The sequence below is a fragment of the Daldinia caldariorum genome (genome assembly GCF_022478825.1).
Source record: "Daldinia caldariorum strain CBS 122874 unplaced genomic scaffold F4812scaffold_25, whole genome shotgun sequence".
NCBI classification, from domain to species: Eukaryota; Fungi; Ascomycota; class Sordariomycetes; order Xylariales; family Hypoxylaceae; genus Daldinia; species Daldinia caldariorum.
Genome location: NW_025953061.1, coordinates 120,030 through 142,118, shown reverse-complemented (window position 1 = coordinate 142,118; position 22,089 = coordinate 120,030). Strand labels below are relative to the sequence as shown.

The 22,089-nt window shown below is 47.2% G+C and overlaps 10 protein-coding genes across 10 annotated transcripts; 6 read left to right on the top strand and 4 right to left on the bottom strand.

Annotated features, from left to right (window-relative positions):
• Positions 1–424: 424 nt before the first annotated feature.
• Positions 425–1,324, top strand: F4812DRAFT_463462 (NmrA family protein; the record flags this gene model as incomplete). The annotated part of the gene is made up of 2 exons (XM_047938210.1): positions 425–620; positions 648–1,324. 2 exons carry the CDS (start codon positions 425–427, stop codon positions 1,322–1,324), a joined length of 873 nt encoding a protein of 290 aa, XP_047785949.1.
• Positions 1,325–1,790: 466 nt separating this feature from the next.
• Positions 1,791–3,235, bottom strand: F4812DRAFT_468525 (uncharacterized protein; the record flags this gene model as incomplete). The annotated part of the gene is made up of 3 exons (XM_047938787.1): positions 1,791–2,522; positions 2,596–3,025; positions 3,110–3,235. The coding sequence occupies 3 exons, from the start codon at positions 3,233–3,235 to the stop codon at positions 2,068–2,070; spliced, it is 1,011 nt and encodes a 336-aa protein (XP_047785948.1). The 3' UTR covers positions 1,791–2,067.
• Positions 3,236–3,381: 146 nt separating this feature from the next.
• F4812DRAFT_463460 (cytochrome P450) lies at positions 3,382–4,092 on the top strand (the record flags this gene model as incomplete). The annotated part of the gene is made up of 3 exons (XM_047938209.1): positions 3,382–3,388; positions 3,459–3,840; positions 3,924–4,092. 3 exons carry the CDS (start codon positions 3,382–3,384, stop codon positions 4,090–4,092), a joined length of 558 nt encoding a protein of 185 aa, XP_047785947.1.
• Positions 4,093–4,568: 476 nt separating this feature from the next.
• Positions 4,569–5,978, bottom strand: F4812DRAFT_468524 (S-adenosyl-L-methionine-dependent methyltransferase; the record flags this gene model as incomplete). The annotated part of the gene is made up of 4 exons (XM_047938786.1): positions 4,569–4,882; positions 4,985–5,424; positions 5,481–5,574; positions 5,654–5,978. 4 exons carry the CDS (start codon positions 5,976–5,978, stop codon positions 4,569–4,571), a joined length of 1,173 nt encoding a protein of 390 aa, XP_047785946.1.
• A 653-nt stretch (positions 5,979–6,631) lies between these two features.
• Positions 6,632–8,185, top strand: F4812DRAFT_468523 (cytochrome P450; the record flags this gene model as incomplete). Its single annotated transcript, XM_047938785.1, has 2 exons — positions 6,632–7,285; positions 7,439–8,185. The coding sequence occupies 2 exons, from the start codon at positions 6,632–6,634 to the stop codon at positions 8,183–8,185; spliced, it is 1,401 nt and encodes a 466-aa protein (XP_047785945.1).
• Positions 8,186–9,799: 1,614 nt separating this feature from the next.
• On the top strand, positions 9,800–12,126 carry F4812DRAFT_463457 (putative aminotransferase class I and II family protein; the record flags this gene model as incomplete). Its single annotated transcript, XM_047938208.1, has 8 exons — positions 9,800–9,846; positions 9,983–10,049; positions 10,103–10,256; positions 10,858–11,116; positions 11,191–11,218; positions 11,277–11,526; positions 11,592–11,775; positions 11,835–12,126. The coding sequence occupies 8 exons, from the start codon at positions 9,800–9,802 to the stop codon at positions 12,124–12,126; spliced, it is 1,281 nt and encodes a 426-aa protein (XP_047785944.1).
• Positions 12,127–12,562: 436 nt separating this feature from the next.
• Positions 12,563–13,955, bottom strand: F4812DRAFT_445870 (uncharacterized protein). The gene is made up of 2 exons (XM_047935594.1): positions 13,824–13,955; positions 12,563–13,726 (listed from the first exon to the last, which is right to left on the bottom strand). The coding sequence occupies exon 2, from the start codon at positions 13,522–13,524 to the stop codon at positions 12,697–12,699; it is 828 nt and encodes a 275-aa protein (XP_047785943.1). The 5' UTR covers positions 13,525–13,726; positions 13,824–13,955; the 3' UTR covers positions 12,563–12,696.
• Positions 13,956–15,433: 1,478 nt separating this feature from the next.
• On the top strand, positions 15,434–17,323 carry F4812DRAFT_235973 (putative RHO3 protein). Its single transcript, XM_047930578.1, has 3 exons — positions 15,434–16,056; positions 16,161–16,261; positions 16,378–17,323. The coding sequence occupies exons 1-3, from the start codon at positions 15,998–16,000 to the stop codon at positions 16,851–16,853; spliced, it is 636 nt and encodes a 211-aa protein (XP_047785942.1). The 5' UTR covers positions 15,434–15,997; the 3' UTR covers positions 16,854–17,323.
• A 671-nt stretch (positions 17,324–17,994) lies between these two features.
• On the bottom strand, positions 17,995–19,146 carry F4812DRAFT_463454 (uncharacterized protein; the record flags this gene model as incomplete). The annotated part of the gene is made up of 4 exons (XM_047938207.1): positions 17,995–18,240; positions 18,304–18,574; positions 18,719–18,866; positions 19,035–19,146. The coding sequence occupies 4 exons, from the start codon at positions 19,144–19,146 to the stop codon at positions 17,995–17,997; spliced, it is 777 nt and encodes a 258-aa protein (XP_047785941.1).
• Positions 19,147–21,008: 1,862 nt separating this feature from the next.
• On the top strand, positions 21,009–21,660 carry F4812DRAFT_468521 (uncharacterized protein; the record flags this gene model as incomplete). Its single annotated transcript, XM_047938784.1, has 1 exon — positions 21,009–21,660. Exon 1 carries the CDS (start codon positions 21,022–21,024, stop codon positions 21,658–21,660), a length of 639 nt encoding a protein of 212 aa, XP_047785940.1. The 5' UTR covers positions 21,009–21,021.
• Positions 21,661–22,089: the final 429 nt, after the last annotated feature.

The window sequence follows — 22,089 nt, the reverse complement described above, 5'->3', positions numbered from 1 at the left end:
TATGAAAGTACCTAGCTTTGCTACAGATTACCTATGCATACTTTTCGGCTTTACATGTCAGCATTACTATCTGCAACATGATCGACATGTGGGGAGGGACACAATATATAGGAACGGTAGGGTATGTAAAGTAACACTATAGTGGTGGAAAAAGATGCATTATAAAAATAGTTGTGAGATATTGATGAAGAAGTTACCTACTCAACGTCGTCAGGTATTATTATCCTCGTTCATTTACCCATCTACCTGTTACAGGCTCGCATAGCTACAGGAAAGTCGCCCGTAATATGCCCAGACCTATTCATCCTAAGCCCCTGCCCCCGCCTTGATAGTCTGTCTCGTTTAGAGGTAGGTAGGTATTTCTGGCAGTTGTTTCTGCAGGTCACCTGCACGAGCCAGAGCCTATCAGAGGAGGAAAGTCATCATGTCGTATGAGAACCCCACTATCTTTGTGAGCATGGCTACCGGTACGCAAGGTGGTGCCTTAGCCAGGCAGCTCCGAGGCTTAGGATGGAACATCCGCGCCACGGCGCGGGACCTCCATCGCCCAGAAGCAAAGACCTTGCAGGATATCGGCGTCCACCTGACTCCTGGCGACTGGGATGATGAGGACGCCTTGCGTACAGCGCTCACCGGTTGCACCTAAGCCTTCATCGGCTATACCGCGAACTTGCTGGACTTTGAGGCCGCACATCGACGAGCCCAGCGTGCAGTTCGTCTCGCCAGGGACGCTGGTGTCACACAAGCCATCTGCACCACTGCGTTAGGTGCCGCCATGCTCGAGGAGGGCAAAGCGCCGCCGATCCCGCCCACGCCTCTCTTTGCTCAGCACTTTGCCAGCAAGAGGCGCGTGGAGAAGGCCGTGGAGGAGGGAGGCTTCGACAGCTGGACGGTCCTCCGACCCGGCTTCTTCATGGCCAACTTCCTCGACCCCAAGGTCCGGTTTAGGTATGCCGACGTTCCCGAGAAAGGTCAGTGGGCCAATGTTATGACACCGGATATGACCCTTGGCCTGGTGGATCACGAGTACATCGCCAAGTTCGCCACAGCTGCCTTTCAGGACCCAGCTAGGTTCAACGGCATCCGCGCCGGGCTTATGACGGAGGAGCTGCCCGTACATGAGATGTTGGACCAGCTCGCGGAGGCTATTGGCGACGGGCGGGCACTCAAGGCGCACTTTATGACGGATGAGGAAATCGACAAACCCATTGCGGAAGGCTCGTGGGCTGTGTTTTCCCGTGAGCGGTGCGTGCGCTATATGGATGTGCTGGCGAATACTAAGGAGCTAGAGGTGCTAGTCCCGGGATTGACAACATTCAAGTAGTATTTGGAGAGAGAAAAGGTACTAGTTAAGTCGACCTACTTATTGTGTTAAATGCGAAGGAGCATCTCATTTGGAGTTAGTGAGTTCTACGAGGCAAATAAAAGCTGTGTCTAATTCGTGTCCAGCTTTGCTTAGGTTGGATAGGCCCTCATTTAGTAAGGTTACCTGTCAAGTTACTTTGCGATGCTTATGTTTTGGGTTATAAAATCAAACGGAGATAAAAAATTATGAATATTTTTGAAAGCAGAGAAAAGGGGGTTTTTGAGTCGGCGGCTTGTGTGGCTTAGGCACCTAGGGTGTGTGGCTAAGCAATTAGCTATGTGTGGCTAAGCAATTAGCTATGTGTGGCTAAGCAATTAGCTATGTGTGGCTAAGCAATTAGCTATGTGTGGCTAAGCACAGGTACATATAACATGAGATCTTAAAGGCTGGGCTCGCATTTAGAACATTGAAACTCAACCTTTAGGTAAACAACATGATTTCAGGTTTCAACCTCTTTCCTTAGGCCAAGAACTTATATAAATTCATACAAGCAGTTTGCTGTATCCTATAATATACTAGGTACCTAACACACTAAAGTTCTTCGCCAACACCAAATCAATGTTCTAAGATTCTCTAGTCTCCCTCGGTACGCGCTCTTTGGTATCTCATGTAACGATATACAAATCTGTCCTCCTGGTGATTCGGTGAATCGATGGACAGCGACCTATAAGATGTATTTTGTACCGCCACGTGACCAAACCTCACATCGCCCTCGGTCCTGATGATTCTACTTCCCATGTGACCGCGGTCAGCTTGTAATGATCGGTGTCCAAGTTGGTATATCTATTGAAAGCAAGGTCGGGCACGGACGCCTTCCTCGTGTACATATAGTATCTTAGCTCGCTCAGCTTGGAAAAGTCTAGCTTCTTAATAACAGAACGTAGAGTTGGGATGCAGCCTATAATAATGACGACACATTGCTCTATGTACCCGTAGAGGAGTGACAGGCTACTCTGGTACTGCACGTCAGGCGCTCCCACAGTCGAATTGGCGACAGCGCCCATAGCTATCGTTTTCAAGATAGACATACTCATGCTTAACACGGAACCGCACATGACGATTATAAGACTGATTCTCTCACGGACGGGCATGTTGAGCCTCCAAGTAAGGATTACGGGAAATAAGGCGTATGTAAGATCGGAGACAGTAAAACATGCTTCAAAGATAAGAGAGAAGAGGTTAGCGACCTGATTTGAAAGCACATGAGGCATTGCCTGGTAGACTCGTACACTGCGCGAAGTATGCGGTATACAACCAGACTCTTAGGTCCCAGCGTCGCTCGGGAACTAAGGTAAAGTTCCATAGTGCCTCGACCGGTTTGACTTGCAAAAAGGATATGGGTATCTGCACGATCCAAGCTACCCACGTAAGGGCAGTGAACGAGATCAAGTAATAGGTGAACCACTTGTATGTCTTGAAGATACGGCTGAGCATAATAGCGATAGATGCTCGCGACAATAGGCCGACCACGATTCCGGGCGGCACCGACACCCAGCTATTCCGGAGCATGGTTATCATCTCCTCTTGGTATAAGCTATGATCGTGCTTATCCAGGCCGTAGGTATAGGAATTCGTGACCAAAGATTGAATAGCCAGTTGAATTATCTGCGGCGCAGCGGTGTTTAACGTCGGTAACGCCTCAATAAACGAAGTCTCTGACTACTTTTGGGAATATATGCTCACCACAGCTGCGGTTATCAGATAATCATCCCATTTCCAAGGTACTCGCTGGTACATACGCACGGCTAAGCGAGTTGCGACGAATATGAGAGCAATGATCAAGAATATCCAAGTGATTGCCATGACTAGAGGCCCCCGGTCAAGGTTATCCCGGTCAACAGGCTGTTGGTCATCATTTGGAGAAGACATGATGACCGAGAAGGCTTCTCTGAGAGGAACTGTGGCGCTAAGTAGCAACAGATAATATAGGACTTTCTAGTAACGATTGGCCGATACCAAGACCTTCATGAAGGCGGCAGCATCTCCGGATGACAACGGCCCACGCACATTGGTCCATGAATTGTACAATCCAAACTCCTCCCCTCGGAGAAATCATTTGAGCGAACCTTTGAGGAAGTAAACACGACTACAGGCGCTGGCTTCGAGACGACGGCTGCTGTCATACGAATCGCAGCCTTCCACATCTACAGCAACCCCGATATCCTCCAGAAGCTACGGGCTGAGCTTGCCGCTGCTCCCAACCACGAATGGAAGACGCTCGAGCAGCCTCCTTACCTGACCTCCATCGTCATGGAAGCCATGCGCCTGGCTCCGGCCATAGCCACCCGCAGCGCTCGTATCGCCCAGGACAAGGACATTGTTTACGCGGACTGGAGGATACTGGCCGGCACGCCTGTCGGCATGACCTTGCATCTACTTCACCGAAACGAGGAACAATATCCGGAGCCCCAGCGCTTCAACCCAGAGACCTTTGTGCCTTTCGGAAAAGGGAAGTGCAATTGTATTGGAATGCAGTAGGTTGCCCTTCTACGATCCGCCCCCTTTCACCATTCCGTACCACAGGTTGCGCAAGGTAATAAAATTTTGATTCAACCAGTCTTGCCTGGGCGGAAATATACCTGCTACTTGGCCACATGGCGTCTCGTTTCGAATTAAAGTTCCCTAAGACAAAGGCGGAGGATTTCTACGTCAACATGGACAATTTTGCGCTCGGCACCCCATCCATGGGAGTAGTCCCTGCTCTTGTTACCGAAGTTACAGCATGAGTAAATCTAGATACCTTTCTTGGACTCGTCAGAGATGTTCGGTATTGCACAGCTAGGTATCCGGACATTGAAAGGATATTATGTTGCACTTTATCTGTCTCAGCTTGTTGAGATAATATTATTTTCTTGTATTGACGTAGACATAAATGTTGACTACCTCGAAGACCGGGGCCGAAAGTCTTTGCACAGGCAAAGCCACGTGCGGGTAGAAAAAGAATACACTGTATTAGCTAGGTAACTTATAGCGATTGATGTCTCTGAATTTAGTGATTAGACTCCTGAGCGTAGTTGATAGTCCACTATTTGACCTTAAGCTAGTATGCTACTAGCACAGTGTCGATAAAATAGGAGATATTTAGATACTCGGCGTGCTCAGACCAGATGTACAAGGCTTTTTTTTTTTTTTTGACCCCAGCTGCCCAGGCCTTAGTATCCCTCTTCTCAAATTCTTTCGATATCTCAGGTAGGTACCTAGCTTACTGTAGCCGAACATCCATAACACTCTCGTAACTTAAAGGAGAGTACGTATAGGTTCGCACCATTCTCAATCCTACATCTTCGAATACTGCCTTCCACTGCGCTTCTGTGCGCTCCATGCTAGCAAACGCCGCAAGCATAGTCATGTCAATTGACGCCGCCATATAGTTCACCTTTTCTTCTGGCAGTACCATCTCATCAACCAGCAGGACTGATTCGGGTGTCATGGCGGCTTTGAGTATCTCGAGCAACATCCGCACCTTATAAGGTGCCTGGTTGTGGAACACAGCTCGAAGGTGATAGAACTTGGCACCTACAACCGAGGTTAGTTAACGTCGATAGATGCGTATAAAATAAAGGATACATGGACGCAAAGGGAGTTAGCGGAGACATAGGTAGGTACCTAGGTACATACCAATCACAGGCTGTGGCCTAAACATGTTGTACGCCATATTCTCGACGCCGGGTGTTGGAGGTGCCTCTGCTACAGTGTGTGGTAGGTCTTGTAGGATAACCCGCCCATCCAACCTGGGATATTTCTCCTTAAACTGCGCGCATTGATGGCCAACGCCTCCTCCCACGTTTACATAAAGGGGTTCACCAACAGGCCATCCAGCAGCCTCCGTCTCTACGGGGTATACCGACAGCCAAGTTACATCTGGCTGTCGGCGAAGTGCATGGTATGTGTGGAAGTCGGCCAGGTAAGCCGAGTTTTGGGCAAACCAGGAGAAGGGATCCAAGGTCGTACGGAAAGCCAGATGAAAGGCTGTCTTTGCATCGTCAACTGGAGTTTTATAACCGGTCTGCTTCAACAAATCCGGCAAACACTGATATTGAGGCGCGGTGAGGCCGAAGCTGGAAAACTTGTGAATTCCCGCTGGCAGGGAGCGAGGAAGTAGAAGCACACGTACAAGTGAGATATCCCAGCCTCGACAGACTTCTCTGTCAAATTGCGAGTGACTTGGTTTGCAGTGTATTCGCCTCTGCCACTCTCGTCTACTACGCCTATGGTGGCAAGATATCTTAAGAGTCGAGCTGAATCATATTTGAGACTTGATTTCTTCACTAGGGATGAGTGTCTTACAAATTAATTGCGGCTCGGCTTTGGTCTTCTCCGCAATACGATCCACCGCAAGTGGTTCAGACGCCTCAGCCAAATGCTTAAACAAACCTAAATTCACACCAACTTGGATTGTTGCCGTTTGAAGGTTCTGTTCTTCCCTATCAGTTCTTCTTCTTTGTCCATATACGTAGAGTAAGGGAGGACCAACCATATGCCCATACCTGTGTAGAGTATCGTCAGGGGTCTCAAGTGAACCCACTAGACTCTGCAAAGCCACAATGACCTTCCGGCGTGCGTCTTCGCCCCCGGCTGCCTCCTTACGGATCCGATCTAAAGCCGCTTCCATTTCTGCAATGTGGGTTCAATATGTCTATGCAGAGCGAGTAGAACTTTCTCGAGAAGGATGATAATATCTCAAAGGGGCGGGTTTCGATTGGGATAGAAAAGGATGATTTAATTTAATATATTCAGCTCCTCCAACTTTGTGCACCTTTTGTAGCATGGTTACACTCTCAAGCTCGCGTTAGCACATAGTACCCGACGCAAGTTACACACACTCCATTCGTGTCACAGAGGAGCGAGGGCACGAGTCTCAGATACACTTCGCTGTCTCCTGCCTCCAGACAAGAAATGGGCGTTCTCGCTCGTTTCGTAGACCTCCATCTAGTACTACCTTCCATTGATCTCCCCAAAGTGTATGCGTGTACTAGGTCTGTGTGCGCGTGTTATCGTTGCTGTAATTGTACAGGCCCCTCTCACCCTCGAGCAACATCAGCCTCTGAAATATGGTGCTAGGTACTTCACGACACAATGGCTGCATTTTCTGTCAATCATCTCAACTTCCACCATGACTTAGAATGGCATGGATAGATGGTTGGCCCTTGATAATCCTGGCTGCTATAGCCTTTTTCTTGCTGCAACGCGTTGCTTCCGCTACTTTACGTAGCAACACCAAAGAGAGTGAGCTATGGGCCAAGCTCGATACCGTCGGTGTCGGTCATGACGGCCTATTCCCCCAGGACATTCGCAAATAATGGATATTCCAAGTTTCCCAAGGCCCTCTGTCGGCCTTACGCACTCCCCACCACCTGGACAGGCAAGGCTGTCGTGGTAGTGCCGCCTTCGCAGATGCATCAACTGCTCACTAGGCCGGATAAGCAGGCAGACAGCGAGATCACAAATATCCCAGGCCTGGTCGAGACAGTCCAGATGCCGTTCGTGATCAACGACCCGGACATCTATCAGAATACCATCCACTTCGACGTAGTGCGCAGGAAGATGACCAAGAAAGATATGCGCTTCTTCGCTCCTATCACAGAGGACGAAGTCGGCCTTGCCTACGAGGCGTGGAAGACCATCAACAGCTGGGACGCCTGTGGGAAAGTTATCGCCCGTACGGCCCAGCGCATATTGATCGGCTTGCCTCTGGGTAGCAACGAGAAGCTTCTCGAGGCTTCGCGATTATATGCCAATTCTGTTTTGCTAGGAGGCGCTTTGATGAATTGCTTCCCTCTGTTTCTTAGAAAGTTCGTTGGCCCTATGGTAGCGATCCGGACTAGGAATCTCCAGGCCCGGTGCGTGAGGATGCTTGTGCCTATTGTTAATGAGAGGCTGCGGATATTAAGCGCACCCAAACAAGATGAGGAGGTGCCCGTAAGTTGGGTTTTATTGTTCGTGTTTTATTGATTCATCGATTCCATCGTAGTGCAGCCAAAATTCGTATCTTTCTCCAGTTCTCTACTATCCCTGATCCCGACGCAGTCCCGTTTTAGTCGCATGCCATGCTAATAAGAGGATGTAAGCCAGGAAGACTTCGTGCAGTGGTTGATCGCGACGGCAAACAAGGATGGTACAGAGCAGTTAGACGCGACAAGGATCGCCAACCGCCTTATCGCGCTCATGACACCGCTCATCTTCGCCGTCTGTTATGTCTTCGCCTACGCCGTTCTCGACGTCTACGGGAGCCCGGACAAGGAGGAGTTTATCAGCGGCCTCTATGCGGAATGCAAGCATGCATCGGAGAAACATACCAGTCTGGGAACGGCAGAGGCCGTGGATTCACTCTGCCGCGTTGGCTCGACCATCCGCGAGTCCATGCATACTTCCGACGTCGCCGTGACCAACCTCTTTCGGGATGTTTCGGCCGGTGAAGTCGATCTTGGCCACGGCATTACCGTCACGGAAGGCATCCGCATGGCCTTCCCCACGCAGAACATACATCTGGATCCCGAATATTACGAAAATCCCGAAACGTTTGACGCGTTCCGCTTTTCCCGGGGTTTCGAGGGGTTAGATGAGACCAACCTGCAAGCAAGAGCCCAGGAGCGCGAGCTCATCGTCAGTCCTACTTTGTCCTTTCTCCCGCTCGGATATGGAAGGCATGCTTGCCCAGGGCGATGGTTCGCGGCTCAGACGATGAAGCAGGCTCTCGCCTATATCGTTCTAAACTACGACGTAGAGCTGATCGGGAAGCCAATCAACACGAAATCTTTAGTAAATACCATGGTGCCACCCGTGAACGCTAAGATGAGGATTTGGAGGAAGAAGCGATGAGCACTTTTTTTTGGGTAGTCATTCAGAGATTATTTAAACCCGAGTTACATAGATACCTAACCTAGGTAGATACCTGATAGGGATTGCAAGCAAGCCGATGATGTATTTCTTTGCCGAGCATTTGATCGCTCTTACTGAAAAGTCGATATAGTATGAGTTTAGAAATTACTCCTTGATATGATACCATTTGTAGAGCCTTGTTATCATTAATTGAATTTTGTAATCACAGTATTCAAACTCTGTGGAAGTACATTAGATACTGGGTGGGTAGGTGCTTAGATGCCTCTTGAATTCTTCGCGACATGCCACTTAATCATGGTGTTATAACCGCCCTGAACCTCGTGAAATCGAGGCTCGCTTCGACTGAAGTGTCCCATCTGCGCAGGTGCTCTATCGCCTACGGCTCGTAGTCAACGGCGACGCTCTGCAGCCCGTGCGCCATGTTCGCTCAACGCGCCAGCTCGCGCTTACTGAGGCCAAGGTCGTACACCCGTGTGACGGTTCGGAGGCCTCAAGAACCTAAGCGAAAGCTTCTCTGAGGGTTACCACTGGGATATGAGAAGTTGCTAGACACTGCGGACTTCTCCTCGACCAAAGCAGTAGTGACGACACCTAGGAACTGCGCTATGTGCAGCAGGTATATATTCCAGCTAAGCTGCCGCATCGACTTCTTGGTGTGCAGCAGGAGGTTGAAAGCCCCGCAGCATCGTACTCGATTCTTCTCACTACAAAACGACTGATGGCGTTGATGTCTCCGGCTCCGTTTTTATCTACACCCTCGAAATTACTGGCGGTAGGGAGAGCGTCGGACGGTACGTCGTCAGCAGGAACTGCTTTTTTTTCTTGTCCACAACTGCGGCCAGAAATCATCCTGCCGGGCCCTTTATGAGTACGGCCGTAGCATACAGGGTGACACTGAGCTGAGTGTCAAGTCGGTGCTTCGGCCGTATAATGTCCATGGAGGTGAAGCTAGCTAAACTGGAAGAAGTTCATCTTGATGCCGATCCCTCGACATTTGTCATTCCCTCAAGATTGTCTACGCATAGAAGAGCCTAGGCATGTCTCATTGAGCGGTTCCCCTATCCAAGGCGCCTCTATTCGCCGCCTGAACTCATGCATGACCTTGCGGTGGTGGCGTACAATTGTCCTCTCCTGGAGCTTTTCCCAGTGTGGTCAAAAGAAACAAGCTCGCTTGGCCGCATACATGCATCTCTCTTCCTTGGGGGGTTTCTGATTCATTATTATCAGGTTTCTGCAGCCAAAGGCGGATATTGAGTTTTTTGCCCTCCTTTTCCGAATTCGGTCATAAGATCTTAGCCGCATACATCGGCCATATCTGTATGTACGTAACCTACCTACCTATGTAGGTACCTAGTGAGGTACTTGAGGCATTGTGTGTAACGAGGGTAGGTTTAAAGTGTTATATTGTAGTAGTATTACCCCAAGTGGCGTTTCTAATACGCATTCTATTCATAAAAATAATGGAAATCTATTTCGATCTTGTCATTCTTTAATTGACATGCAATTTCTTTCATTACCTAGATACATATTCAGAAAGTTCATTATCTGTCTAGTTCTTACCAATACCATATCACCTTTCTCAGGCTTTAAATCATGGCCAGTTCTATATCACAAGGTCTAGTAGACGAAGCCGTCGCGAAGTATGGGCTGTCCGAGAGGGCAGCCGACAACACTCAGCACTTTCTTCCCTGTGATATGACTTTTGCTGTTTGACGCCTTGTCGGCACAGCGTTATTTTATGTAAGGGAAGGAGATATGCTAATAGATAAGCTGAAGGGTGTTTCTTGGAGTAGCAGAAAATCTCTTATTATACGAGGATATATCTACCTTCATCAAGAACAATGTAAGAGTTCCTACATGCACTCGAGCAAGTCATCGCTGACGTACTGCGGGAAGTTGACGATTAGCCCAGATGACCAATTTGGCTATGGCGTGGGCCCACGGGGATCGCCACGTCTCAAAAAGGCCCTGACATCGTCCTTCCAAAACAATTTTGACGCAGAAAGGCCAATACGAGAAGAGAATCTTCTTATTCTTCCCGGAGTAGGAGGTGAGTATCTACTGTAATGGGCCAAACTTACCCCAACCTTCCCCCCGCCCCCTTCCACGATTTACACCAAAACATAGCCTTGTCACTCTGCGATATCTTCACCAACGGATATCGGACAATTTAGCTTTCAATTTTATCTAATAGATAATTGAGGCGACTTAATTTTAAATATACAAGAATATTTTTTCCATAGACAATGCTGAGAGCGTTATTAAGAACTTCCCATAGTTATACCAATGTCGATTTGGATGGGGAACCCCTTAAAAACCAGCTAACGTCAACTTTAAACCACAATAGCTTTTTCAATATTAGCTTTTAAAACAGACTTTTTACATGGAAAGCCATATTAAATTAATTTTCTTCAAAGTAGACCTCGTCTCTCACTTTTACGAGGTTTAGCGGTAAACATGTTGCAGAGTGACAAAGTAGCGAAATGGCTGTTTATGGTGGGAATCTTGTGGCTCGGATATTTTGAACCCTAGCTGTACCAAGCGCCCTTTTCTCCCTCATCCTAAGCCGATAGGTCGAAACTTTCGAAAACTACCAAATTGTCCCTGGTAAGGAGATAATAACTTGGTACTGACCTCCAAATTCGATACAGGGGCTCTGGATGCTCTGGCATGGTCTATCTGTGATGATGGCGAGGGTATCATCATTCCGGTACCATTTTGGTCCGGTATCTCACAAGGTGTTGGTGAACGAACCCGCGGGGTGATGATACCCGCCATCTATCAGTCTATTGAGGGATACCAGGGTCTCGATGATCTCTTCGATCCCGAGATCAACAAGAAGGCGTTAGAAAAAGCCTTGCAGCAGGCCACCAAGGATAATGTGAAAGTCAAGGGCGTGATGCTGTGCAAGTAAGCGAAGCTCATTCTCGCATTTGCTTCGAGTTTTCTAGGGAGACCAAGTGTCAACTGATGTTGTGTTCTAGTCCGCACAACCCTTTGGGGAGATGCTGCGTAAATCCAATCCTATTTACTCTGGCTTCGGGATAATATTGTGTTGACAAAATAATAGCCAGTGGAAACCTTAAGGGAGATCGCTGGCTTTTGCGGCCAGCACAACCTGCACCTGATTTCTGACGAAGTTTTTGCCATGTCTGTTTACGACAACCTAGAAGTCCCAGATACAGTCCCGTTCACGTCCGTATTAGCCTTGGACCTTGAAGACAAGATTGATCCTCGAAATGTCCATGTTGCTTACGGCATGGGTAAAGACTTCTGTGCAGCCAGGTTTCGAATTGGCGTGCTACACTCTAGGAATGAAGGTCTCATAACCGCAGTATCTACCATCAGGCAAGTTACCTCTTATTAACCCTTTTTGGTCCCCAAGCTGAGTTTCTATTTAGCGTTCTTGGATGGGTACCATATATTGTGCAAGACATGTGGGCTAGCATCCTGACGGACGATGAATTCCGGATCGACTTTATGCACAAGAACCGCAGGCTGCTTGCAGAGCACTCCGAAATCTTGACTGCCTTCCTACGGGAATATGATATTCCATATTACTCCAAGGTGTAAGCTCGCCGACCAGTGACATCAAACTATACGAATTGACTAACGCTGGGGAACCTAGCAACGCTGGTGTTTTCGCCTGGGTAAGTCTGCAGCGCTATCTTCGTGATAAGTCGGAAGATTCAGCTACCAATTCGTTCAAGTCTAACGGTCAATTCTATCGAGAGCGTGAGATGACACTGTGGGATCGCTTACTTGCGTCTGGTGTAGGGCTTGGCCTCGGCGGCTGGTATTCTTCAGAAGAGCCAGGCTGGTTTCGCATCAGCTTTGCTGTCGAAAAGGAAGCGTTGCGCATCGGGCTCGAGAGGCTAATTAAAACCTTGCGGCAGGTGGAAGCAGAGGGCTGGAAATAGTTACGACTTATTTGTATCCACAAAAAAGCGAGCATACGGGAGTTAGACTTGCAATATAACGTTCGGGTTGACATTAAAGTTCCAAAATGAATTCTGCATGTTCTCTTGGTTCTCGTCATAGATCCGAGGCTACTTCACAATGCATAAACGTACCACGCACACGCTTTAAAAGCTCGCGCCAGGATCCGGCATGGTCATATCCATGACGATGATGCGCTCGCCCGGTCCGCCCGGTCCGCCCGTAGTATGGCGATGCAGCACTTGTCCGCGCAGTTGTGCATAATGCAGTGTAAGAAGATTCTAGCACTGATGGGCTGCGGTGCGATCAAATAGTGTGCTATGAAGCGTATCGGGTCGTCGTTCTTCAGTTCTTGAGACAAGCCCGATTAAACTTCCTTGATCACCTTGTCCATGTACTGAACACCGACATCGAGACGTGGGAATACAGATTTGATATTGCATGCTACATATTAGGTTAGGTACCTGGTAGGTAGGTACCTAAGTTAAGCATTGTGATAACATCTTGAGGTTACAAATATACTTGAAATCTCCCATTCAAATGGATGCTGGTCAGTTCCGAAGTGCTTCGCCAAACGTCCTACGCGGCCTCGCAAACAGGGAACTAATTAACTTAGTCCACTCGAACGAGACTTCGCATTTCGTGCGATCGACTTCGAGTCCAATCGCACGCGACGCTTCTCCCTTCTGTTCTCTCCCATTTCCTCCCTTTCCGTTCCCTCCAAGCTCGTACTTGTCTTCCAGCGTAATCTTCTGCGACTCGACCACGAACCTATCGCTGTCGATGACGTGGTGGTTCCAATGCGTCCACTCACACTCCGGGCCAATCGTCAGTCGTAACCGCGCTTCGGTCGCGCGACCGCCCGGCGGCGGGATCCCCGGCGCCGACCGCAGCCATTCCGCTACTACGGTGTTGTCGCCGCACTCGGCAAATAGCATGCTCGTCTCTAGGGTCGGCTCGTCGCGGTGCAGCAGCGATACGAAGTATGCGCGCTGCCGGTCGGGCGATAACCGCGACAGCACTAGAGGTAAAGGTGTGATGCGCTTTGTGTTATGATTATTGTTGTTATTCCCGCTTCCGCCCCACCGACGCCGCGGAGCCAATGGTTTTGGATCCCCCACGCACAGCCACCCGCGCAGCCGCGACAGGTGCTCATCCAGAAACGCCGTTTCGAGCGCGGCCTTGAGCGTATGCGAGAGCAGACGCAAGCTTGCCCAGAGTTCCGGTAAGTCTTCGCTGTGGACAACCGTGCGCATGATCTGTGTCCATATCTCCACAGGTAACGGCGGACAACGGGAGATGGCAACGATAAGAGGAACCGGAGTAGGAGACCTGGAGGTTGTTCTAGTTCTCCGAGGCGAATTCATGCGTTTTAACATCTTGAATGGTATGGACCTTAAATATGAAAGAATTGGAGGTTATCTGTTACATGGTATGAAATTAAAGTTGACCTTGTCAGCTTGTCCCGCCTTCAAAGACACTGATAGATCAACGCGAGTCAGATATCCGGTTTCCCCGAAAACCCCCGTAGATAAGGTTGTTTAGAGGAAACATCTAATGTGGACAGTTGAACTTAAAGAACTGTTTAATAAGTTAACCTTGGTCTTTAAAGCGTGTCTGAACTTATTTCCCTCGCATATGTACCTAACATAACATGAGGATATACCCATGTACGCACCTAATAGGTATATATTAGGTACTCTTCTCGTCCGAAGATGAGATCCGTCGGCCGATGAGATGCGGTTTATCACGGAGCCCTTATCGCGCAATTACATATTCGTATGATGTATACCTTAGTAGTCAGGTATCTAAGTATCTATCACCAACTTATTTATCTGAGTGATATTTGCCTAGGGGATGTATTAGAGGGTACATACCTGATATGTAGTATGTAGGGGTGGGGAGTATCCGATCCGGTTCCTTTTTACCTGTTCATGCAGCCATGGGCATATCATATGTCCGAAAGCTGAGGCACGGAGAATCTGAGCCGTACCTACATGTAAGCTACATGTTATTTAAATCGGGTGCAAGTGTGGCTTGTTCTAACATTCCACGACGTTTGCGACGTGCCTCAATGAGAATGTCAAAGTTTTGGTTCACGAGGTTCGCGCTGCGCCATTGAAGTCATCTAATGGCTGACTATGTAGGCTGTAATACATACGTGTCTCCAGCCGTATCCCAGCTGTATCTTCTAGCAGAGCCCTAAGATCCATTTGCTGACAGGAGGTATACAGAAAGCCGCGTATTGGAAGAGAAGATATGATTTTATACCGATATCGCCAAGTAAAAGGATCTACTTTGCAGGAAGCTTAGCGGCTACTTACATGTATCCGATAATCGGGGGGTTTTATCAGGGTTTTCGAGTTGATAACATTTACCTTAGGTCAGGAGGTAGGTATTAAGGTAGGTATTAAGGTAGGTAAGGTTTAACTAGCTGATGTTGAAAATGTCTTTTGAAAACGAGATCACCCCGCGAACATTTCAAAATAAAATGAACAGGAACAGTTAAGCCACACCTCTTATTAAGTGAGGAGTAAGGCGAGCTAGGTAATAATTTATCAACCCTTAGAAATGCAACTGCAGGCCCAATAAAACCTCAGGTTTCGGTTACATCGCAGGGGCAGAATGAGGTCCATGAGCCGACGTGCTGGGTGATTTATGAAGATCCTTATGACAACGCTACTCGACCCACGGCATCGGGGCTGCAGTGTTCAGGAGCAGAACAACTTCGCCGCATCGTATTGGCTATCCAGAGATCATAGAGCGATACGTGTATTTTTTATCTACCTTACATTATGTAGGTAGTAGAGGTGGAAAGGTGGAAAGGTGGAATTCGCATGTGGAGGTTGTATTGGGAACATTGGAGAAATTAGTGCAAGTATGCGTTAGGTTTTAGTACATTTTAGGTACCTACATTCTTTGGAGTACCTCCCCCTGCGAAATTTGAACAGGCATGTAGAAACCAAAAACCTTAGGTACCTTAGGTACCTAGGTACATAACGTGTCTCAACACTTCAAGGTATGAGATATATAGAATAGATAAATATTTGAATTATTATTAAGAAGAGAAGTATCACTATAATAGATAGCCTCGTAGTACCTTATTATACCTCGGCTAGACGCGAAATTGACAATAAAATTGAGTACGAATTATATGTAACCATGTACTTACCTAAATATAGCGTGGATGAGGGTTAGCTAGCATAAGTGGTCCGTCATCCCGTCATTCCCACTAACGCCACATCACATAACCGACCCACCAAACTTCCACTAAGCCCCTTTCACAACAAAACTGAGGCTTGTGATTACTTTACCTCTCTCTGCCTCTTCTTAGAATGTTCTAACTTCATTTCTACCAAGGTTTAAAATTTAAAGACCGACTTGGGTACTTCGTACGGTTAGGTTAGTTGGTTAGTTAAGTTAGCCTAGTCCTTCAAGATTAGGTACAATTAGGTACAATTTACCTCTTCGCCTTACCATTTCCACATTACATCTCCGACAAGACGTGCACCTAATAAGATATTCTTCCAACTTTCGCGACGTCTCTTTTTTCGACCTTCTCGACCTTTTCGACCTTTTCAATCTTCTCAATATTTGTCAACCTTTCGACCTTTTTGACTTTCGCCGCTTCCTCGTTCGTGTTTTCATTCTTCAATCGGCATTATTCAAATTCGATCGCGACAACCACCCGATCAATCGATCAATTGATAAACCATACCCTGTCTGCACTATAACGTTCTAGGCGGCGCATCACATCACCAATTCGAGTTGCCCCTTTCTTATTTGCTTCTCACGCGCCAACGCCTTTCTTTTATCTGTACCACACTTAAAAAGCCCTGCGACAAAATCAAGATGCCGTCACTCTGCGGATTAGGAGGATCAAAGACAGTCCAGCGTAAGCTGGTTCTCTTGTAAGTCTTAGCCGTTATCAGTCGTCTCTACCGCATGCTTAGGCTTGCGCTTGAGCCGAAAAGTCCACTGTGAGTTTACAAACGCTAATAATATTTTCAAACAGGGGAGACGGTGCTTGTGGAAAGACATCTTTATTGAACGTCTTCACGCGAGGATATTTCCCGACGGTTTATGAGCCTACGGTCTTCGAAAACTACGTTCACGGTACGTCTAGCACAGCCAACAAAAAAAAACATGTCCTACAAGAACGGAGAGGCCCGAAATAATAGACAGGGTCAGGTAATTCCGCGTTGGCATTTTCCTTACTAACAAAATACCAGACATTTTTGTAGACAACGTACACATCGAATTATCGTTATGGGATACCGCCGGCCAAGAAGAATTCGACCGATTACGAAGTCTCTCCTACGACAACACCGACGTAGTTGTGCTCTGTTTCAGTGTCGACAGCAAGGACTCGCTAGAAAACGTGGAGAGTAAGTGGGTGGGGGAAATCCAGGAGAATTGTCCCGGTGTCAAGTTAGTCCTGGTGGCTCTCAAGTGCGATCTCCGAGAGAATGCCGAGGAGGATGACGATGCGGCTGCGAACGGTACCGACGGCCCCCAACGAGAAAAGAAGCCAGTGATCGACTATAACCAAGGCTTAGACGTCGCGCGGCGTATTAAGGCTATGCGCTACCTCGAGTGCTCCGCTATGAGGAATAGGGGTGTCAACGAGGCCTTCACCGAAGCTGCTCGAGTAGCCCTAAGCGTTAAACCGAGCGGCGAGGGCGATTCGAAATGCGTTGTCATGTAAAAAAAGAATCGCCCAACAACCTGCCACCCCGACTCGATACGAATTTCCTTCTACAGGCCCTGGACAAGCGCAGGAGTTTTTTTTGGGGATTGGAGAATATCCCTATTTTCTATATTATTTGGATGTGCTAAATAAAGCACACACACTTACACTCACCAACGAACCTGTGCCCGGGCACAACTAGTTACTACTACTTTACTACCTTATCCTTGGTGCAGTTCACCTTTTTGTACTATCTGACACTTTTACTTTTCCCCTGTACATATACTTACTCGTTAAGCCTCTCTGCGCACATATATGGGACTTGGACTTTATTTTATCTGTTTTGTAATCGTCGAGGGACGGCATTACTGCTGCTAAAGGACGGGCGGCAACTCAAACGAGTGGTTCTTTTGTTATTATGGCTAGATGAGTAAAAAAGTATGGAAATTTTCCGCTGAGATACAAAACTATCGATACCCTGTCAGGTCTAGGCTTTCCGCGTCGTCAATCCTTGTGCGTCGGTAGAAATTGCATTCCAATGATGGTCTTGCCTTCTACTGGTGTGATTCGTTCAAATGCTGTCTCAGAAAACGATCAGAAAGTACTCCGCAGGACTGGCATCAATCCTGAAGTACATAAAAATAAATTCCACGGTTGGATACTTTCTTAGGATACTGGTCGAGAGCCGAAATTGTCAACATCCCTAGAAAAGACAAGTTTCTAGTTGACGTTAGCGATCAAGCGCTGAGCATGTAGTGGAAACATTCGGCTCTTGGACCTGATGAAATACTATGGAGCAAAGCTTTTAAAAGAGAGAATACTCCAATACAGACATCCAGGAAAGGCGCCGTGGCTTTAAACTTCTAGTCCTGGATTTAGTTTGCAGTAAACGTCGCTGCAATGATATCATTATCTACATCACATAATGCGGAGAAAGTTAAGTGGGCTTGAACGATGCTAAAGCTCTACTACTAGTTCGACCACTACGAGGTGGGACCAACCTAGATGGAAACGGCAAAGGGCTTCGTTATTCTGGAAGTGATTTTCATGTACCTGATAACGACGTGAGCCTGTGGTTATACGTATCGAAGGTATCCTATGTTCTGGGCGTCTCATCCAAAATTCCGGCCAGAACCTCATGAGATAACCCGTCATTAAGTTAGAGCAGGGAATCCGTTAAATATTCCATTCGCTGTTGATCGTATCTATTTAGGTTTATATCCATCACCCAAGTCTCGAAATCCAGATTATTAAAATCGCCAAAACCGATACTATCAAAATCACCCATCCCTGAGATACTAGCACGGAGATATTTCTGGTCAAGAGGGGACCGTTTATTCCCGGCGGGAGAGTCCTTGGTGGGTTTCGCGTAATATCTAGCAGCGCCGATGTTAGGATGGCAGCACTCGGTACACCATAATAAGAATCTCGACTTGGGTTAGCGAGACGCTCTTAGTTAAGGGCGTACGACTGTGGGGATGCTGTGAGGGTAGCGGAAGAACCTGATCTGAGCATTCGCAAGTATGTTCTTCGAGATTTCCATCAACTCCAGTTCATAGGACATTCTGCCTTGTCCGGGGAGCCGACGAAGTTGGAAAATGATGTGAAGATATGCTAGATACACCTTGCCAAGCATAAGACGTACTGTGGATGGTAAGTTTGAATTCGAATAGTCTTTGTGGTATTTGTGATGAGTAGGAAGAGAGCTCCAGGCTTCGTTACATCGAGTCAATATTCCCCTGTAGTGTGTTAGTATTCATATATACGTTCTAATGGGGGTAATAGCGAGTACTTTAGATCGCTTCTGTTGGTGGACTTTGCCAATTGGAATTGGCTAAAGCCAGCTATGATATAGCGTATGCGAGCCCACGTCGTGGTCTTACATTCCCCATCGGTACTCGGGTGACAGTCTGCTCCTCGCCTGCCCCAATACTGCTGGCGAAGTCGCAAAACAGCGGAGCACCTCACGATGCAGACCTACGGCGTAAAGGTCTGTTACGAGGTCGCTGAACCTGCGCCAAACGTTCAGGCCTATAATAAACTTATGAGTATCGTTGATTCCGTACAATTAGAGAAGGATCAACTTGCATCCCCTTCGACGATCATCATAAGCTGAATATCTTCATAAGTTAGCCAGTTGATGATATCATTCGTTTCCGTCAAAATCTCACGAGCGACACTTGTCTAAATGGTAGATACCTCCAGCATTGGGACTCGAGACCCCGACGCCGACAGGGAGTACAGACCGGTTGTTGGTGGTCACACCGACTTTTAGCCTTAAGACAACGCTCGCATGAAGCTTGAGAGCCATTACGACGACGATTTGTTGTCGACATGGTGACTCACTTAATTTGCAGAGACGCGTTGCCCACTTAGGAGGGATAAAACGGAATTGGAAGTAGTCCGTCCATATCGGCATAAAAGGGATTCCCGGCGTATTGCTAAACATGTCCGCTATTTCTAGCGCTTATAAAAGAGGTACCTAATGATTACAGCACTTAACACCCCAGCGAATCAACGTAGACGCATGCTCCTAAAATGGAAATATCAGGCAAATCACCCACGCCGCGACCCACCCGGGATTCCCTCAAGAATACTATGCCGGAATACCATAGGGTAATATAACCAAATACATAAAGATTATTTGGGTTAAGCGACTTATCACTTATACCTAAACAGTCAACATAAGCTGTTAGGTACTTTCTTGATATGTTCCCTGTCAATGGATGCCTGAATGAACTCCGAAGCGCATCTCTTACCCCGATGCTGCATCGCTTGACGAAAGAAAGCTATGACAACCAGTATCTGGAAATATATAATGCTATTGCCAAATATCCCAGATAATAACATTCATTTCATTTACCCATCGTTTCCAAATTGTAATCCTTGGCCACAAAGGTCATATCAGAGCTTTCCTTGAACGTCAACTTCCGACATTATAATCCCTTGAAAAATGACTTCTACAACGACCCAAGAAAGGCCATCCAATACCATGGAAAACCATTCGAGCCTACGCCAAGTCCTATCTAGGATTGATAACGAAGTACGTTCAATAAACCATCAAAGCTCAGATATATAGGTCGAAGACTGACATATTCCCCTTTCTCTCTCAAAGGAATATAAATTAGAACTTGACCGCGATAAAAGATCCTCCATCATTGCAGACAAACCCCAAGGTTCAAGGGATACGAATAATAGACGGTCGCGTACTCTGAATCCAGAGATCAATAATACGATTTTAGGCATCGTGTTCAGCCTGAAATAGAAGTGGAATGTTAGGTTGATAGTATCGTACCTCTAATATAGGTCGTACAGAAAGTAAAGGGCTGGGAAGTACATGGAGGGTCTATTGAAGATTGGCTTTCTATGTTCTTGCTAGGGCGTTGGGATGCTTTGATATTCCCAGCCAGTTCGCCCCTATTTATAGAGTGTTGCTATATATTATCTCAACAAGCTCAAACCATTATTAGCTTTAGTTTCGTGGTCCTTTTTCTTGATTACTTCAATTTTAAAAAATTAATATATATCTCCCCTGAGATATAATGCTTTCGGGCCAGAACATGTTACAAGATGTGACCAAGGAGCTAATAAAGATGTATTAATTTGCTATTAGCAATGGACCATTCTGGCCTGCCCGAAGGATTTGTTAACTCGGGTATGGGAAGTTGTCTATCTAAAGTAGAAAGCAACTAACTGTACGCATAAGAGGCTCTACTACCAATACTAAGTAACTATTGTAGGGAGAAGGCGGGAGGCAAGTACAGTTAACTGAAGCACGAGAGCTATAAAAAAAAGAAAGAAAGGAAAAACCATTGTCAAAATACCTATTTTGACTATTGGAGGTATTATACTGGATGTTCAAGTAACGGGGAGGGTTGGCTCATGGTTCACTAGAATAGTACCATTGTTACAAGATGTGTCTCGATTGTACTGATAACATCGCCTTGTTCAAGTATAAAGAACTATAGTCTCAGTCGAAACGCAAGATTTGAATCCAAACAATGAGCTTTCAACATATACACATCATCATAACAATGCCACGTCTGCTGTCTAGAATGAACAGGAATAATGTTCCTTTCTAAACTAAAAGGTGAATTTCCTTGATAAGCGTGCAAAGCTCATCCATTTGCGCGCAAACATACTCCTAATCATAACTAGTGTAGCTGGCAACGGTAAGTCTCTCAACATGTCGAACTTCTCCTGTGGTCACAGTCTAAGATCGCGCGTGGGCGCCAACCTGGCGTACATAGCCCAAGACAAGAAGCCATGCCCCGACTGCCAGACCCGCACCGCAGCTGGCGTGCTCGCACTGCTAAGGACGCTGCAGAGATCGTGGAAGGCGGAAACACTCAATGACCACAACGTCAAGCAGCACCTCGTGACGTACACCTTCGACCGGTTCATCTCGCAGCGCAAATCGACCTCCGCCGGCTTCAAGGAGCAGCTCGACGAGATCTTCGGTGCCTGGGGCTCCGCGTGCTACCACATGCTGAACCGCAGTCAGCTCGCCAACTTCTCCGCGACGGCCCGGGCCCGCTGGGGCAGCGACATCGGGCGGCAGGCGCTGCGCGTCGTGGCCATCGCGGCGCTGAAAGATCGCGATATATACTCGCCGATAAAACCTGAAGACGCCGAGAAATTAGCGACCCTGAATAACATGATTAGGTTTGTAAAAGAGCGCGCCACTGCTATCGAGACCTTCGAACAGTTAGAGATCCTGCTTGATGGGGCTGAAATTCTCGAAGCGCTTAAAAACGATGCTATGCTCAGACTTGAAAAGCTTGATGAGGGCTTTGCGAGGTGGAATGTTGCGGGCAACAGGTAAACTCTTCATATATATTCGCTGCGTAGTGCATTGAATCAAGCGGACTTCTTCACTTCAGGATATTCACGGGATACCAGAGGTAGCATATATTGAATTCTTTAGATCCAAGGAACAATAGTGCCCTTGTCTATAGTACCAAGTCAATCAAAGAGTATATGAAAGGGATAAAAATCGTAGGCGCCTATACACTGTGTGTTTCATGACATAGAAGGACACGGCACAGGAAATGTGATGAAAATGAAAGCTTGAGTTGGTTCCAAAGTTTAGATACATGTATAATCTTCCAGGCCAAGTCCACTCATATCGTTGCGTACCTAGAACTATCTACATAGAAGATAATTTAGTTCAAGCTGACATCAAACCATTCTTCAATGTCCAATACATCCACCCAGGTTGCCTAACCGCTTGCCAAATCCCGACGCCACTGTT

Excerpts from the sequence above, each read along its gene's own strand:
- F4812DRAFT_445870 (XM_047935594.1), bottom strand. The coding sequence starts at position 13,524 with ATGTTAAAACGCATGAATTCGCCTCGGAGAACTAGAACAACCTCCAGG.
- F4812DRAFT_235973 (XM_047930578.1), top strand. The coding sequence starts at position 15,998 with ATGCCGTCACTCTGCGGATTAGGAGGATCAAAGACAGTCCAGCGTAAG. Across the intron at positions 16,057-16,160 it reads CAGCGTAAGCTGGTTCTCTT|GGGAGACGGTGCTTGTGGAA; the intron begins GTAAGTCTTAGC and ends ATTTTCAAACAG. Across the intron at positions 16,262-16,377 it reads CTTCGAAAACTACGTTCACG|ACATTTTTGTAGACAACGTA; the intron begins GTACGTCTAGCA and ends ACAAAATACCAG.